Source organism: Prinia subflava, chromosome 1 (genome assembly GCF_021018805.1).
Source record: "Prinia subflava isolate CZ2003 ecotype Zambia chromosome 1, Cam_Psub_1.2, whole genome shotgun sequence".
Classification (NCBI taxonomy): Eukaryota; Metazoa; Chordata; class Aves; order Passeriformes; family Cisticolidae; genus Prinia; species Prinia subflava.
Genome location: NC_086247.1, coordinates 409,254 through 426,420, shown reverse-complemented (window position 1 = coordinate 426,420; position 17,167 = coordinate 409,254). Strand labels below are relative to the sequence as shown.

The 17,167-nt window shown below is 63.9% G+C and overlaps 1 protein-coding gene across 2 annotated transcripts; it reads left to right on the top strand.

The window, feature by feature from the left end:
- Positions 1-345: 345 nt before the first annotated feature.
- LOC134551651 (epiplakin-like) lies at positions 346-6,157 on the top strand. 2 transcript variants are annotated; one of them, XM_063399648.1, is made up of 2 exons: positions 346-1,370; positions 1,916-6,157. In XM_063399648.1, exon 2 carries the CDS (start codon positions 1,958-1,960, stop codon positions 4,865-4,867), a length of 2,910 nt encoding a protein of 969 aa, XP_063255718.1. In that variant the 5' UTR covers positions 346-1,370; positions 1,916-1,957; the 3' UTR covers positions 4,868-6,157. The 2 variants fall into 2 exon arrangements, with proteins under 2 accessions (XP_063255718.1, XP_063255637.1); XM_063399567.1 differs by having other exon boundaries at positions 346-6,157.
- Positions 6,158-17,167: the final 11,010 nt, after the last annotated feature.

Here is a 17,167-nt window from a genome sequence, read left to right as displayed (position 1 = left end):
GGGAGGGAGCAGGGAGGGAGCAGGGAAGCAGCAGCGAGGGAGCAGGGAGGGAGCAGTGAGGGAGCAGAGAGGGAGCAGGGAAGAAGCAGTGAGGGAGCAGAGAGGGAGCAGGGAGGGAGCAGGGAAGGAGCAGGGAAGGAGCAGCGAGGGAGCAGGGAAGGAGCAGGGAAGGAGCAGGGAAGGAGCAGGGAAGGAGCAGGGAAGGAGCAGGGAGGGAGCAGCGAGGGAGCAGGGAAGGAGCAGGGAAGGAGCAGGGAGGGAGCAGGGAAGGAGCAGGGAAGGAGCAGGGAAGGAGCAGGGAGGGAGCAGGGAAGGAGCAGGGAGGGAGCAGGGAAGGAGCAGTGAGGGAGCAGGGAGGGAGCAGGGATGGAGCAGGGAGGGAGCAGCGAGGGAGCAGGGAGGAAGTGGTGCCTAGGGAGGCTGCCTGGAACAGAGGCCAGGCAGTGTTAAAGGAATAAAGTGGGTATTTATTAAAAAGGCCTCCAAAGGACGCACCTTGGGCAGTGCAAGAGCCCGGCTGAGGCTACGCCCAAGAGGGACAGTGGGTCACGAGTTTTCCCACCTTTATAAGTTTGGTCTATTTGCATATTGGGGTTAATTATCCAATTACAGCTTCAGGTAACGAAGTCACGTTCTCCCAGCAGCTCCCCTGAACCCACCGTTGCTTGCAGCTTTTGGGCCTGAAGCTGCAGTGGTGTCCTTGGTTCTGGGGGTGGAAAAGGGTTGTTTTTTCTGGCTGAACTGTGAGGAGAGCTGGCTAACACTGAACAAAGTTCAGAGTTATATCCTAACGCAGCACAGAGTCTGCAAAACAGGAAAGCTGGAACTTAAGGCACCGGGAGCAGTGGCCCTGTCTCGTGCTGGCACCTGGTGGCATCAGCCCAAAAGTGGCAGTTGTGTCACCCGGGAACAGGAGGGGAAAGTGGTTGAGGCCACAGGTTTGAGGCAGAGCCAGCTCAGAGAGAGCAGGTGGGTTCCCGGGGGGCTGAGGGAGGCCAAGGTGCCCACGCTGCTGGGATGATGCTCCTGCGTGTGCTGCCTGCCTGTCCCTGACCTGTGCCGTGCCCTCTGAGCTCCCTGCCCACCCCAGCTGCGCCCTCGGATCGCTCTGAGGCAGCAGCAAAGCCCCAGAGGCCGCTCCCTGCTCCTCCCTGGGCTCCCGTGGTCACCTCCAGGGAGAGGCTGCCCCCACACCCACCGTGAAATCCGCACAGGGACTCGCATCTCACCACAGGCTCTGCTTGTTCCTCCCTCCCCAGACACGCCCAGCGCCCCGCAGGAGCAGGATTCCTCCCCAGGGATGAGGCAGAAGATGAGCGGATGCTCCCAGAACAACGAGTCCAGCGGCACAGGGAGTGACCCGGCTGCAGGTGACCACAAAGAGATGGGAGGGGGTGGCAGCACCTTCATCGCTGGAGTCTTCCTCCAGGCCCAGAACAAGAAGCTGAGTATCTACGAAGCCATGGTGAGGGGGCTGCTGAGCCCGGGCACGGCGCTGGTGCTGCTGGAGGCTCAGGCAGCCTCGGGGCTGCTCACGGACCCCGTGAGGAACGAGCAGCTCCCGGTGAAGGAGGCGCTGGCTCGGGGGCTCATCGGCCGGGATTTCTACGAGAAGCTGCTCTCGGCAGAGGGAGCTGTGACGGGCTACACGGAGCCCTACACGGGACACAGGATCTCCCTGTTCCAGGCCATGAAGCGGGAGTTCATCGTCAGGGACCACGCCATCCGCCTGCTCCAGGCCCAGATGGCCACCGGCGGCATCATCGACCCCGTGCACGGCCACCGTGTCCCCGTGGAGGTGGCCCACCAGCGCGGCTACCTGGACCTGGAGACGAGCCAGTTCCTTTCCGACCCCGAGAACCAAACCAGGGCTTGCTTCGACCCCAACACACACGAGAACCTGACCTACCTGCAGCTGCTGCGGCGCTGCGTGCCCGACCCCGAGACGGGGCTGCTGATGCTGCAGCTGATGGACAAGGGCTCCATGCTCTACCAGCTGAGCGAGGACGCCCGCAGAGCCCTGCAGGCCGCCCGCACCACGCTGGCCGTGGGGCTCTTCCAGGGCCAGAGCGTCACGGTCTGGGAGCTGCTCTTCTCCCGCTACGTCCCCGAGCAGCAGCGGGAGGAGCTGCTGAGGAGGTACAAGGCGGGCGCGGTGACCGTCCCGCAGGTGACCGCCATCCTCACCGCCACCGTCACCGTCACCGCCACCGGGGCAGGAGGGGACAGCGCGGCTCAGGGCTCGTCCCCAGCCAAACCCGAGGACGGGGTGAGGGTGTCACCCCCAGCTCAGGACACGCAGGCTCAGGAGCAGCAGCTGAGAAAGTCCTTGAAGTCCGCGACCGTCCGGGTCACCACTGGGGAGCTCCGGGGGCAGAAGGTTTCCGTGCTGGACCTGCTCTTCTCCAAATACGTCCCCCAGGGGAAGCGGCAGGAGCTGCTGGAGCTGTACCGGGCAGGGGTGCTGACCACAGGGCAGGTGGCCGCGGTGGTCACCACCATCGTGAACCGGGCAGGAGCCGCGAACGCCGCGCTGGTGGCAAAGGCCAGGAGTACACACAGGGCAGGGGCAGCAGCAGGGGAGGATGAGGAGGATGGCTCAGCGCACCTGGATGACGCCTTGAAGTCCACCACCATCAGTGTGCCGGCTGGGGAGCTGCAGGGAAGGCAGGCGTCCCTCTGGGACCTGCTCTTCTCCGAATACATCCCCGAGGAGAAGAGGCAGGAGCTGCTGGAGCTGTACCGTGAAAGGTTATTAACTCTGGAGCAGATGACAACTGTTGTCACCACTCTCATTAGGAAAAAAGAATCTACAGGCAGGAAATTCCGCATTACAGTGAAGAGTTCCAACAAGGACCCCGTGACAGCCACAGGAGAGGAGGGTGACAACCCCCCCGAAGAAGAACCGTGGGAAACAACCTTAAAAACCACCACGGTCCAGGTGGAGGCCAAGGAGTTCCAGGGCCACAAGGTCTCAGTGTGGGACCTGCTGCACTCCCGGTATATCCCCGAGGAGAACAGGAAGGAGCTCCTGGAGCTGTACGGGGCAGGGGAGCTGAGCCTGGAGCAGGTGAAGACCGTTGTCACCACCATTGTGACCCGGGCAGCAGCAGCAGAGAGAGCAGAGGCAGCGGCACCCGAGGATGGTGCCAGGGCAGAGCCAGCGGCCACAGAGGCTGAACCCACCCCCCTGCATGGGGACAGGGCCTGGGAAGAGACCCTGAAGGCCACCAGGGCCGAGGTGTCAGTGGGGGAGTTCCAGGGCAGGCAGGTGTCCCTGTGGGACCTGCTCTTCTCCGAGTACATCCCCGAGGAGAAGAGGCGGGAGCTGCTGGAGCTGTACCGTGCAGGGACATTGCCCTTGGAGCAGATGACAACTGTTGTCACCACTCTCATTAAGAAGAAAGAATCGACAGAGAGGAAATTCCGCATTACAGTGAAGAGTTCCAACAAGGACCCCGTGACAGCCGCAGGAGAGGAGGGTGACAACTCCCCAAAAGAAGAACCCTGGGAAACAACCTTAAAAACCACCACGGTCCAGGTGGAGGCCAAGGAGTTCCAGGGCCACAAGGTCTCGCTGTGGGACCTGCTGCACTCCCAGTATATCCCCGAGGAGAACAGGAAGGAGCTCCTGGAGCTGTACGCGGCAGGGGAGCTGAGCCTGGAGCAGGTGAAGACCGTTGTCACCACCATTGTGACCCGGGCAGCAGCAGCAGAGAGGGCAGAGGCAGCGGCACCCGAGGATGGTGCCAGGGCAGAGCCAGCGGCCACAGAGGCTGAACCCACCCCCCTGCATGGGGACAGGGCCTGGGAAGAGACCCTGAAGGCCACCAGGGCCGAGGTGTCAGTGGGGGAGCTCCAGGGCAGGCAGGTGTCCCTCTGGGACCTGCTCTTCTCCGAGTACATCCCCGAGGAGAAGAGGCGGGAGCTGCTGGAGCTGTACCGTGCAGGGACATTGCCCTTGGAGCAGATGACAACTGTTGTCACCACTCTTATTAAGAAGAAAGAATCGACAGAGAGGAAATTCCGCATTACAGTGAAGAGTTCCAACAAGGACCCCGTGACAGCCGCAGGAGAGGAGGGTGACAACTCCCCAAAAGAAGAACCATGGGAAACAACCTTAAAAACCACCACGGTCCAGGTGGAGGCCGGGGAGTTCCGGGGCCACAAGGTCTCACTGTGGGACCTGCTGCACTCCCGGTATATCCCCGAGGAGAACAGGAAGGAGCTCCTGGAGCTGTACGGGGCAGGGGAGCTGAGCCTGGAGCAGGTGAAGACCGTTGTCACCACCATTGTGACCCGGGCAGCAGCAGCAGAGAGAGCAGAGGCAGCGGCACCCGAGGATGGTGCCAGGGCAGAGCCAGCGGCCACAGAGGCTGAACCCACCCCCCTGCACGGGGACAGGGCCTGGGAAGAGACCCTGAAGGCCACCAGGGCCGAGGTGTCAGTGGGGGAGCTCCAGGGCAGGCAGGTGTCCCTGTGGGACCTGCTCTTCTCCGAGTACATCCCCGAGGAGAAGAGGCAGGAGCTGCTGGAGCTGTACCGCGGGGGGACCCTCCCCATCCAGGAGCTGCTCAGCACCACCAGCAGCCTGGCCAGCGACAGCCTGGAGAAGCACTTCAGGGCCCTTCCTGCGCACACCATGGACCTGCTGCGCTCCGAGGGCTCCTACATCACCTTCGACCTGTCCCCGCAGCGCCGGGTGTCGGTGTGGGAGCTGCTGTCCTCCAAGCAGGTCTCCGAGTACCGGCGGGAGGCGTGCCTCGACACCTACCCCTCGGGAGGGCTGACGGTGAACAGAATCACCATCACCACCACCATCACCACGGGCCCCCGGCGGGAGGAGAGCCACCCCCAGCACCACTGAAACCCCCCCGGCAGAGGAGGGTCCTGGGCACCCGTGGTGTTGTAGTTTGGATTTAGGGGGGGTCCCTGGGGAAGGTTCCACGGGAGCCCCCCTAAATCCAAACTACAACAATTGGTGTCCAACCTGGGGCTCGAACCCGTGACCCTGAGATTGAGTCACGCTCTGCCAGCTGAGCCTGCCGGGCTTTCCAGCTTGGGACTGTGCTCCCCCTGCCCCTGCGTGCGTCACAGCGGTGACAAACCCGTCCGTGGGGCGGGGTGGGGTAAACTCCTCTGTCTCAGCTCCGGCCTGGTGAGATTTCTTTTGCCCAGCAGAGCTTTCCCCGAGGGGTCTGGGGGGTCCAGGGGCCTTGGGGCTGTGCAGAGGCACTGAGCAAGGACAGCGCCCGGGTCAGGGGGGCTGCAGGGCGCCCTGAGAGGGAGCAGGCAGAGACCCCAGGGCAGGAGACCCCCGGCCCCAGGAGAGCCACAGAGGGACAGACACCTCCTGTTCAGGACAGCTCGGAGCTGTCCTGGGGCTGTGGTGGCCTGTGGGGCATTGAGACCTGGCCTGTCCCTCAGTTCTGCTGCAGGATGGGGCTGCAGGAGTCCCTGGGCTGCAGGACAGGACTGCAGGGGTCCCTGGGCTGCAGGACAGGACTGCAGGGGTCCCTGGGCTGCAGGGGTCCCTGGGCTGCAGGGGTCCCTGGGCTGCAGGACAGGACTGCAGGGGTCCCTGGGCTGCAGGGGTCCCTGGGCTGCAGGGGTTCCTGGGGCTTCTGGAGCTCCTGGAGTGAGCTCCTCCAGTGTGAGCACTGAAGGAGGGGGCACCGGTGCCAGGCCTTTGACCCCTGTGACAGGGACAGGTGGCCGGGGGCACCCACAGGAGCAGCAGGGCTGAGGGGCATGAGGACCCTGCACCAAGAGCATGGGGTGCTGCCCCACAGAGGGAACGAGGACACCAGAAATTCCTCAGAAGGGAGCAGGGAAAAGGGTGGCAGATCCTGAGGTGCCTATTGGCCCATCCCAGTGTCCCATCTCCTTGTCCCATCTCATCCGATCTCATGGTCCTATCCCATTGTTCCATCCCGTCCATTTGTCCCATCTCATCCGATCTCATGGTCCTATCCCATTGTTCCATCCCGTCCATTTGTCCCATCTGATCCGATCTCATGGTCCTATCCCATTGTTCCATCCCATCCATTTGTCTATCCCATTGTCCCGTTCCATTATTCCATTCCATCTCATTGTCCCATCTCATCAGATCTCATTATCCCAGCCCATTGTCCCATCCCGTTGTCCCATCCCGTTGTCCCATCCCGTTGTCCCATCCCGTTGTCCCATTGTCTTTTTATCCCATCCCATTGTCCCACTGCCCCATCCCATTGTCCCACCCCATTGTCCCATTGTCCTTTTATCCCATCCCACTGTCCCATTGTCCTTTTATCCCATCCCATTGTCCCACTGTCCCACCCCGCTGTCCCATTGTCCCACCCCGCTGTCCCACCCCGTGGGGTCTCAGAGGAGCACAGAACGATGAGGCTCAGGGAAGGAGGGGGAGGATGAGCGGACTCCTGGGATGGAGAAACGCCTGCGGTGGCAGAGCAGCCACGTGCTCCGTGTCCTCCCCAGCCGAGGATCCTGGTCCAGGTGACACCAGAGCAAGAGCCGTGGCTGTCCCAAAGCCACCAGCCCCGTGGGGACACCAGGGCAGTGCTGCCGTGTCCTCGTCCCCTCACCGTGTCCCAGAGCCACCAGCCCCGTGGGGACACCAGGGTGGCACTGTCGTGTCCTTGTCCCCTTACCATGTCCCACCTGCGGCTGTGTCCCAGAGCCACCAGCCCCATGGGGACACCAGGACGGCGTTGCAGTGTCCTCGTCCCCTCACCGTGTCCCAGAGCCACCAGCCCCGTGGGGACACCGGGGCGGCACTGCCATGTCCTTGTCCCCTCACCGTGTCCCAGAGCCACCAGCCCCATGGGGACACCGGGGTGGCACAGCCGTGTCCCCTCACTGTGTCCCAGAGCCACCAGCCCCATGGGGACACCGGGGCGGCGCTGCCATGTCCTTGTCCCCTCACCGTGTCCCACCCCCGGCTGGCGGATGGCACAGACGGTGACACTGCAGCGCCCCATGGTGACGTCGCTGCTCCCGGCGGGGACCGGGCACCGGCCCGGGGCTCTGGCACCAGGACACGCCGGGTGGGGAGGGGGGCGCGGTGCCGGCTCGGCCTGCCCGGGGAGCCAGGAGGGCTCTGGGGGGCTCCGGGGGCTCCGGGGGGCTCCGGGGGGCTCAGGGGGCTCGCTGGAAGAGCCGCATTTCCAGAAAAGAGAACGGGAGGGTTTGTGCCACGGGGAGAGCTGAATCCGTTTGCACGGTTAAAAAGCTCCTTGCACAACGGGGCGAATCGGAAGAGGCTCCGAACGCTCCCGGGGGCACCGGGGATGGGAAGGGCCGGGTGGGGGGAGCCCCGTCCCTGCGGGAATCCCGCACCGCGGTGGATGCGCCGGGAAACGCCTCGGGCTCCTGGGGGAAGAGGGGGGACAGAGAAAGCTCCAGGACGGGACCTGGGCAGCTGGAAAGGGAGCGGGAAACCAGCAAACCCCTGGCTGTGCCCACGGGCGCGAGTGGGGATGCGGAGGGAGCGCCCACAGTGGCTTTGATCACAGAATCAGGGAGCCGTGAAGAGGTTGGGTGGGAAGGGACACTAAAGCTCATCCTGTTCCACCCCCGGCCCCGGGCAGGGACACCTCCCTCTATCCCAGGGTGGTCTGAGGCCCGTCCAGCCTGGCCTTGGGCACTGCCAGGGACCCGGGGGCACCCACAGCTGCTCTGGGTAACCCGTGCCAGGGCCTCCCGCGCTCACAGGGAAGAGTTCCTGCCTGATTCCAGTCTAAATCTGCTCTTTCACCTGTCCCGCCTTGTCCCCTGTCACTGCACGCTCCTGTGACAGGTCCCTCTCCAGGGGCCCACGGGGGCTCCACACCTCTGCAGCGGCGCCCTCGAGTGTGGTGCCAGCCTGGAATGCCCCCCCTGACCCCCCTGGAACCCCCAGCCCAGCCGGGCACAGCCAGGGCCAGCCCTGCCCTGCCTTTTCCAGCAGCCACAAACGTTCTCCCAGCGTCCAGCCCGACTTCCCCCCGTGCAAACCCCTCCATCAGCGGGAGCAGACCCGCCCCTGGCCCTGTTCGTCCCTGATAAGGCTGCCCCGGGCAATTTTATCTCCGCACATCTGTCCTGCCGGAGCTGCTCCTGCTCTGCCCCTCCCTCGGTTGTGTCCCTGCCCCTTTTCCACGGGGTTTTGGCATGGCTGGTGCCCAGGCTGCACCACAGCCCTGCCTGGCCCCTCTGGAAACGCCTCCCGGGGCAGCTGAGAACACTCCAGGGCCTCAATAACCTGAGCCCACGTCCCTGCCGAGCCCACAGGGGCCTTTTCCTCACAGTCACTGCCCCACTGTGTGTTCCATGGCACCACTGTTTGTTCTGTGGCCTTTTCCTCTCAGCCACTGCCCCACCGTGAATCCTCCCAGGGGCTGCTCCATGGCACCGCTGTTTGTTCAAGGACCTTTTCCCCTCAGTCACTGCCCTACTGTGCTCTCTGTGGCACCACTGTTTGTTCACTGTTTGTTCAGTGGCCTTTTCCTCTCAATCCCTGCCCCACCGTGCATTCTGTGGCACCGCTGTTCGTTCAGGGATCTTTTCCCTGCCTCACCGTGTGTTCCATGGCACCATTGTCTGTTCAGGGGCCTTCTCCTCTCACTCACTGCCCCACCATGAGCTCCATGGCACCACTGTTTGTTCAGTGGCCTTTTCCTCTCAGCCACTGCCCCACCGTGAATCCTCCCAGGGGCTGCTCTGTGGCACCGCTGTTTGTTCAGGGACATTTTCACTGCCCCACCGTGCGCCCCATGGCACCGCTGTTTGTTCAGGGATCTTTTCCTCTCAGTCCCTGCCCCACCGTGCGCTCTGTGGCACCGCTGTGTGTTTAGTGTTTGTTCAGGGACTTTTTCCTCTCAGTCACTGCCCCTCCATGAGCTCCGTGGCACCGCAGTTTGTTCCTCTCAGTCCCTGCCCCTCCGTGCACCCCATGGCACTGCTGTTTGTTCCTCTCAGTCCCTGCCCCTCCGTGAGCTCCGTGGCACCGCTGTTTGTTCAGTGACTCCGGGGCATGACCGTGCATCGGGGCCCGATGGCTGCTGATGTCCCATGACTGCTCCTTCGGCCTCAATGTCACCTGCCCCAGCCCTCTGCGCTGCCTCGGCTCACCTCACTCACCTCACCTGGTATTTATTGACAAAGCTGGGGACAGAAATATTAATTTGGCTCTGGGGCCCAGGTTCTGCCTTACCCCTCCCCTCCCAGCACAGCCCGGCCTCTGAGGCAGGCAGGGCACGGCCGTGTCTCTGTCCCCCCATGCAGCAGCCAGGCTGTCACAGGGGACAGAAGTTTCCTTTTTGGCGTTGCTGGGATCTGCTGGGGAGTGCAAACTGTCCTGGTTTGTCCCAACAGCACAAAGAGGGGGTTCAGCAATGGAGCCCTGGGGTCCCCAGCACGTTTTCCCCAGCTCCAGAGGTCACCCCTGACACCGGCTCTGTCGCATTTCTCTCCATGAAAGGTTTGACCTGGAAGATAAAAAGGAACAGATCAGGCTGTTATGATGAACCTTTGTCCAATTTTCCTCTGAACTGGTTCCACGTCTTCATCTCAATCAAAGCTCAGAAAAGTGTTAAAGGTTGCTGGGACAGGGAGCTCCCGGGCTGTGAGGTGACAGCCCAGACTCCTCCCTCTGTGAGGGCCAGGAGAGGCTCCTGCAGCCCAAAGCCCTCAGGCTGGGGGCCGTGCTGTCCTTCCTGCTCATCCTCCCTGGGTGGGAGAGGTTCTGTCAAAAGTGTGGCACGGGCTGTCCCCTCCTCCCCTCCCCAGGAGCTGCCCATCCCCATCCCGTTATCCCACCCCCATCCCATCCCCATCCCGTTATCCCATCCCATTATCCCATCCCCATCCCGTTATCCCATCCCATTATCCCATCCCCATCCCATTATCCCACCCCATCCCCATCCCCATCCCGTTATCCCACCCCATTATCCCATCCCATTATCTCATCCCCATCCCATTATCCCATCCCATTCCATCCCCATCCCCATCCCATTATCCCAACCCATTATCCCATCCCGTTATCCCACCCCCATCCCATCCCCATCCTGTTATCCCATCCCATTATCCCATCCCCATCCCATTATCCTCTTCCCATTATCCCATCCCATCCCCATCCTGTTATCCCACCCCGTTATCCCATCCCCACCAGTGTCCCCCTGGTGCAGGGAGGGGACGGGGCCTCGGCCAGCCCTGCCTGGGGCCGGGGCTCCTCCGGGGTCCTGGGGAGCAGTGGGGTCCCAGAGGGCCGGGACTGAAGGAGCCAGCAGAGATCCCCCAGTGAAACCCCAGCCCGAGGAGGCCGGGAATGCCCCGTGAGCTCAAGGAGCCAGCAGAGATCCCCCAGTGAAACCCCAGCCCGAGGAGGCCGGGAATGCCCCGTGAGCTCAAGGAGCCAGCAGAGATCTCCCAGTGAAACCCCAGCCTGAGGAGGCCGGGAATGCCCCGTGAGCTCAAGGAGCCAGCAGAGATCTCCCAGTGAAACCCCAGCCCGAGGAGGCCGGGAATGCCCCGTGAGCTCAAGGAGCCAGCAGAGCTCTCCCAGTGAAACCCCAGCCCGAGGAGGCCGGGAATGCCCCGTGAGCTCACCACAGGATCCATGGACGCTCTGGGATCGGGGTCCCAGGCACACACAGCCCCCACCAAGAGCTCCACCAGCCCGGCTCCCACCCCTGTGAGCAGGGCAGGAGTCAGGGAGCCCTGAGCAGGGCCTGGGGCAGCCGCAGTGAATCCTCCCAGGGCTGCTGAGGGCAGCAGGGGCTGGCACACACCAGGGGCCCTCTGTGCGTGACCAGCTCCAGGCAGCGGGCAAAGTCCGATGGCCGTGTCCAAAATCCAGCCAGCCTCAGAACAACCCCTGTGCTCCCAAATCCAACCCCTCTGCTCCCAAATCCAACCAGCCGTGTCCAAAATCCAGCCAGCCTCAGAACAACCCCTGTGCTCCCAAATCCAATCCCTGTGCTCCCAAAATCCAATCCCTGTGCTCCCAAAATCCAATCCCTGTGCTCCCAAAATCCAATCCCTGTGCTCCCAAAATCCAATCCCTGTGCTCCCAAAATCCAATCCCTGTGCTCCCAAATCCAATCCCTCTGCTTCCAAATCCAATCCCTCTGCTCCCAAATCCAATCCCTCTGCTCCCAAATCCAACCCCTCTGCTCCCAAATCCAACCCCTCTGCTCCCAAATACAACCCCTCTGCTCCCAAATCCAACCAGCCATGTCCAAAATCCAGCCAGCCTCAGTACAATCCCTGTGCTCCCAAATCCAACCAGCCGTGTCCAAAATCCAGCCAGCCTCAGTACAACCCCTGTGCTCCCAAATCCAACCCCTCTGCTCCCAAATGCAGCTGGCCTGCTCCCAACTCCCCCTGCCCTCCCAAACACACCCAGGAGCTCCGGGGCCAGCAGCTGCTGCTGCTCTCAGGGCCCTGACCCCACCTCCCTTTGTTATCTCTGCCCTCAGAGTGGGGACCATGGAATTGCTGAGGTTGGAAAACCTCTGAGAGCCCCCCGGGTCCAGCCCAGCACAGCCAAGGCCACCACTGACCGCTGTCCCCAAGGGCCACCAGAGTTAATTCCCCCAGGGATGGGGACCCCCCAGCCGTGCCAGGGCTGCAGAGCCCTCTGCTCGTCCCTCAGCCCTTGGTCTGTGGCTGTGCCCTCCCATCCCCTGCCCCACTCGCGGCACCGCCTCTGCCCCGTGCTGCCCCTCAGCTGCCACCCCCGCATCCCCCGCTCCAGGGCCTGATGAGCCTTCCCGGGTGGAATCCGAGCATCCCGGTCCCAGCCGTGCCCGGTCCCAGCCGTGCCCGGTCCCAGCCGTGCCCGATGCCAGCGGTTCCCGGTCCCAGCTGTGCCCAGTGCCAGCCGTGCCCGGTCCCAGCCGTGCCCTGTCCCAGCCGTGCCCGGTGCCAGCCGTGCCCGGTGCCAGCCGTGCCCGGCCTCAGCAGCTCCTAGTCCCAGCCGTGCCCTGTCCCAGCCGTGCTCGGTCCCAGCCGTGCCCGGTGCCAGCCATGCCCGGTCCCAGCCATGCCCTGTTCCAGCCGTGCCCGGTCCCAGCCGTGCCCGGTCCCAGCCGTGCCTGGTGCCAGCGGTTCCCGGCCCCAGCGGCTCCCGGGGCCAGCCATGCCCGATCCCAGCAGCTCCCGGTCCCAGCCGTGCCCGGTCCCAGCCGTGCCCTGTTCCAGCCGTGCCCGGTCCCAGCTGTTCCCGGTCCCAGCAGCTCCCAGTCCCAGCCGTGCCCGGTCCCAGCGGTTCCCAGTTCCATCCGTGCCCGGTCCCAGCCGTGCCCGATCCCAGCCATGCCCTGTTCCAGCCGTGCCCGGTCCCAGCCGTGCCCGGTCCCAGCCGTGCCCTGTTCCAGCCGTGCCCGGTCCCAGCCGTGCCTGGTCCCAGCCGTGCCCTGTCACAGCCGTGCTCGGTCTCAGCCGTGCTCGGTCCCAGCCGTGCCCGGTCCCAGCGGCTCCCGGTCCCAGCCGTGCTCGGTCCCAGCCGTGCTCGGTCCCAGCGGCTCCCGGTGCCAGCCGTGCCCGATCCCAGCGGTTCCCAGTTCCATCCGTGCCCGGTCCCAGCCGTGCCCTGTCCCAGCCTTGCTCGGTCCCAGCGGTTCCCCGCCCCAGCGGCTCCCGGGGCCGGCCTCACCTCTGCGCACCGCTGGCTCCCTTCCCGCCTCTGGAAGCGCTCAGGGAAGCGCTGCAGACGCGTTTCCTGCCCGGAGGAGCACGGGCAGCGCTGGGAGGAGCAGGATGAGCCGCTCCGAGGGCTGCGGCCCCTCTCGGGCCCGCCCCGTGCCCGGGGGGATGCTGGGGATGCTCTCAGCAGCGCTGGCTGTGCAAACAGCTCCAGGAACGCGCTCTGCCCTCTCCCGGGCCGCTCCGACCCGGCCGCGTTGGGCTCCTGCTCACCTGCGCCCCGTACCCGCACACCTGAGCCGCCCGCGCACCTGCGCCGCCCCGCCCCGGCGGTGCCGCAGGTGAGGAGCCGCAGGGCAGGGCCGGTCCGAGCCGCACCGAGGATCCTGCGGGGCCGTGTGCGCCCCTCGGAGCCCGCGGACACAGAGGGAGCAGCGGGGAGGCGTCTGCCAGGCCCGCGGAGCCGGTTTGGCACCGACACCTTCAACCCCGGCACGGTGCGAGCCGTGCAACAACACATGAGATCATCACAGCCCGGCCCGGCACAAAAATAGGGATAAAAATAGGGATAAAAATAGGCACAGCCCAGAGGGGCCTCCCGCAGCCGCAGGGGGAGGAAAACAGGAGCTTCCCCCAGCCCCGGCACCCCCGAGACCCCCGGAACCGGCACGGGGGCAGCGCGGGGGTGGGGGCTGCTCCTCGGGGGTGAGGGTCCCCCAAACCCCAGGGCATGCACAAGTTCCAGAAAGGGGTGAGAGCAAATGGAAAACAAGGCCTGAGAGGGGCTCAGAATCCAAAAGGGATTCCAGAAAGGGGTAAAATCAAACTGGCCTGAGAGGGGCTGAGAATCCAAAAGTGGTAAAATCAAACTGGCCTGAGAGGGGCTCAGAATCCAGCCAGGGGTTCCAGAATGGGGTACAATCAAACTGGCTTAGAGGGGCTCAGCAGCCCCAGGGAATCCAAAAGGGATAAAATCAAACTGGCTTAGAGGGGCTCAGCAGCCCCAGGGAATCCAAAAGGGATAAAATCAAACTGGCTTAGAGGGGCTCAGCAGCCCCAGGGGTCCTCTCAGCTCACAGCTGGAGCGCGTTCAGGGGGATCCATGCCTGGGACCCCCATTAAATAACGCCAGGAGCTCCAGGCTGGCCACACACCCCTGTGGGATACCCCCCTGCAGACCCCCTGCCAGGGCAGCAGCACCACGGGCTCTGGAGGTCTGAGGCCTGCAGGGAGCCGTGCCCAGGGCTCCTGGGGACATTGGGGACACTGGGGACAGCAGGGACAGCGGCCCCAGCTCCAGCCCCGGCTGCCGCCTGCCCAGGGCAGTGCAGACACAACTCGCCCCCAGCAGCAAATCCTGCCTGCCTGGCCTCCCACACACCACAGTCCTGGATGGAAACCAAAACCTGAACTTTTAGAGCCGTAATCTCAGTGCTGGGATCCCCAGACCCCTCAGCCAGGAGCTCTGGGCTGCCAGGGAGGAGCTGGGGAAGGGAGGGGGCGATGGCAGCACAGCCAGCTGGGCTCCTCTGCCAGCAGCATTCCCCCCTGGAGCCCTGATCCAGGGGCACTGGACCTTCCCAGGGCCCCTGGCTGCAAACTGTGGCGGGAGAAGGTGAGACTGAGCAGAGGGACAGCCTGAGAGGAGCTGGCAGGGGGAAAGGACAGAGCCTGGGACAAAAGGGACAATCCCCACAGCAGAGGATTCCCAATGGAAACGGCCTCACAGGGGCTGGTGAAGGGAACTCAGGCAGCTCCTGGGCACGAGGATCATGGAATGGTTTGGGTTGGAAAAGCCCCCTGAGCCCACCAAGCCGAGCTGTTCCACAGGGCCACCACCGGCCACGTCCCCAGGCACCACCCCCACAGGGCTGTTAAATCCCTCCAGGAACGGGGACTCCCCCATTCCCTGGGCAGCTGTGCCAGGGCTGCACAGCCCTTTCCAGGATGGAATTTTCCTAATATTCCATCTGACCCTCCCCTGGCACAGCCTGAGGCCGTTTCCCCTTGTCCTGTCCCTGTTCCCTGGGAGCAGAGCCCGACCCCCCCGGGCTGCCCCCTCCTGTCAGGGAGCTCCTGGCAGTGAGGAGGCCTCCCCTGAACCCCCTTTTCTCCAGGGCGAGCACCCCCAGCTCCCTCAGCCTCTCCTGCTGCTCCCGACCTTTCCCAGTTCCGTTCCTGTCTCTGGACGTGCTCCAGCCCTTCAATGTCCTTCTTTTCATGAGGGAGAGGCACAAAACTGCCCCAGGACTGGAGGTGCTTCAACAGTGCCAGCACAGGGATTGCTGCCCTGGCCTGTAGCCACACCTTGGCTGGAGCAAGCCAGGAGCTGTTGCCCACCTGGAGACACTTGAACACTCAGGTAGGATTGTGGAGTGTCCAGCTCCTGTGGAGTGTCCAGGCAGGCAGAGCCCGGGGCTCTGGGTGTGGAGCAGGGCGTGGGTCTGGTGTTCTCCAGGGGCTGTTGCCCACCTGGACACACCTGAGCACTCTGGCAGGGTTGTGAAATGTCCAGGCAGGCAGAGCCCGGGGCTCTGGGTGTGGGTGTGGAGCAGGGTGTGGGTCCTGTGTCCTCCAGGGGCTGCTGCCCACTTGGACACTCTGGCAGGGTTGTGGAACATCCAGCTCCGGGCAGGCAGAGCTCTGGGTGTAGAGCAGGGTGTGTGTCCCGTGTCCTCGGGACAGCAGCCACGGGCAGGGGTCGAGCACAGCCCGCCTGCACTGCCCGGCCCCTGCTCCCTCCTGGAATTCCCTGGGAGCAGCCAGGGCCAGGCAGAGGCTGCAGGGGTCACACTCGGCGTGGGAGCGTGGAGGCCGCCGGGATGGAGCCCGTTCCTCCTGTCCTGGTGGTTTGATGGCTGGGACAGCCAGAGGAGGCAGGAGCGTGGGACTCCTGCCTGGAAAGGAGCAGCAGGGCGGGCACTGCTGATGTGCACCCTCCAGCAAAAACAAACCCGTGGGTGGGACACTGGGGACGGGGAGGGGGCCTTGTCTGCACAGCGGTGATGGTGACACAGGAGAAGGTCACTGCTGTGGGGACAGCCACTGCCCTGCACCCCTCCAGGGGAGCTGAGGATCCCCACACCAGGAACGCTGCAAAGTGACCAACCCCAAACTGGGAGATCCAGGGCCCAGCTGGGCTGACAGGGGCTCAGAATCCAGAAAGGGGTAAAAGCAAACTGCTGGGTGGGGTTTATGGGCTCCAGAGGACCTTGGGGATTCCTGCAGGAGCTCCTGGGACAGAATCTCCAGCCATGCATGTATCCCGTGGGTGATGGGGATCCGTGGGTGACAACACGTGGGAGATCCACAGAGAACCTCTGCAGGCCAAACACTTCCCCCAGAAAGCTGAAGCAGCCCCCCAGCCCAGACTGAGCCCCCCGTGTCCCTGAGCCCCCCAGCCCAGACTGAGCCCCCCAGCCCAGACTGAGCCCCCCGTGTCCCTGAGCCCCCCAGCCCAGACTGAGCCCCCCGTGTCCCTGAGCCCCCCAGCCCAGACTGAGCCCCCCGTGTCCCTGAGCCCCCCGTGTCCCTGAGCCCCCCAGCCCAGACTGAGCCCCCCGTGTCCCTGAGCCCCCCAGCCCAGAGCTGAGCCCCCCGTGTCCCTGCAGCCCTGCAGCCCTTTGCCAACACTGCATCCCGAGAGGAAAAGCTCCAGGGCTTGAGCAGGGCCAGGTTTTGTTTCATCAGCTGCAGCTCCTGGCAACCCACAGGCTCCGGAGCCAGGAGCTGCATCTGCGTCTCCGCTTAATAACCCTCAATCAATTTTTCTCCCGCAAATTTGCCTAATGGCTTTTAAAACCACTTTAAAAACCTACTTGTGCCACTGCAAACTCCCCGTGGCGATGAATTCCGCACCGAACGCTGCCTCCGAGGAGCAGTGGAGATTTCCCTGCTCCGTGCATTCCACAGCTCCAGCTGCCCCCCGAGGGGAGGGACACGCCTGGAAGGAGCAGGCAGGGCAGATGTGCTGTGCTGAAAGAGCAGAGTGAAAGGGAGCTTTTCTTTCCCCATTGAAGGAAAGGGAGCTGGGCAGGAAGGTGAGGTGAGGGACGGTGCAGAGCCTCTCCCCACGCCGGCCCTGCCCGTCCCCAGCTCAGGAGTCCTCCCTGCTGGGTAACTGGTTCTGCATGACAGCTCCTCCACACCTCTGCCACCCCTCCCTGTGCCACCATCGCAGCCGAACCACCCAGAAACTCCAGTGGCATCAGCAAACCCTGCCAGCTCACCGTTCATCCCTTTTCAGGGGTGCTGGAGGGGGTGAAAGGCAGTTCCAGGAGTGCCACGGGGAGCTGGAGCCACCGGGGCTGGGAGGCGGCCACGGAGGTGCCACAGGGGCTGTGAAGATGCAGCAGATGGGAAGGGCGCCTGGGCGTGGTGTGCGCTTTGTGCTTGGTTACAACATTTTTATTCCCTGTCCTTGAACCTATTCCCAGACCTCGCTGTGATAAGAACCAGGGGTTGGCTTCCCCTGCAGCCCTGTCTGGTGACAAGGTCACCCCCCAGGGGAGCCTGTGGCCCTGGCCCAGGCACAGCAGGT

What these genes read in the sequence shown, in the direction of transcription:
- LOC134551651 (XM_063399567.1), top strand. Translation starts at nt 1,301, where the DNA reads ATGAGGCAGAAGATGAGCGGATGCTCCCAGAACAACGAGTCCAGCGGC.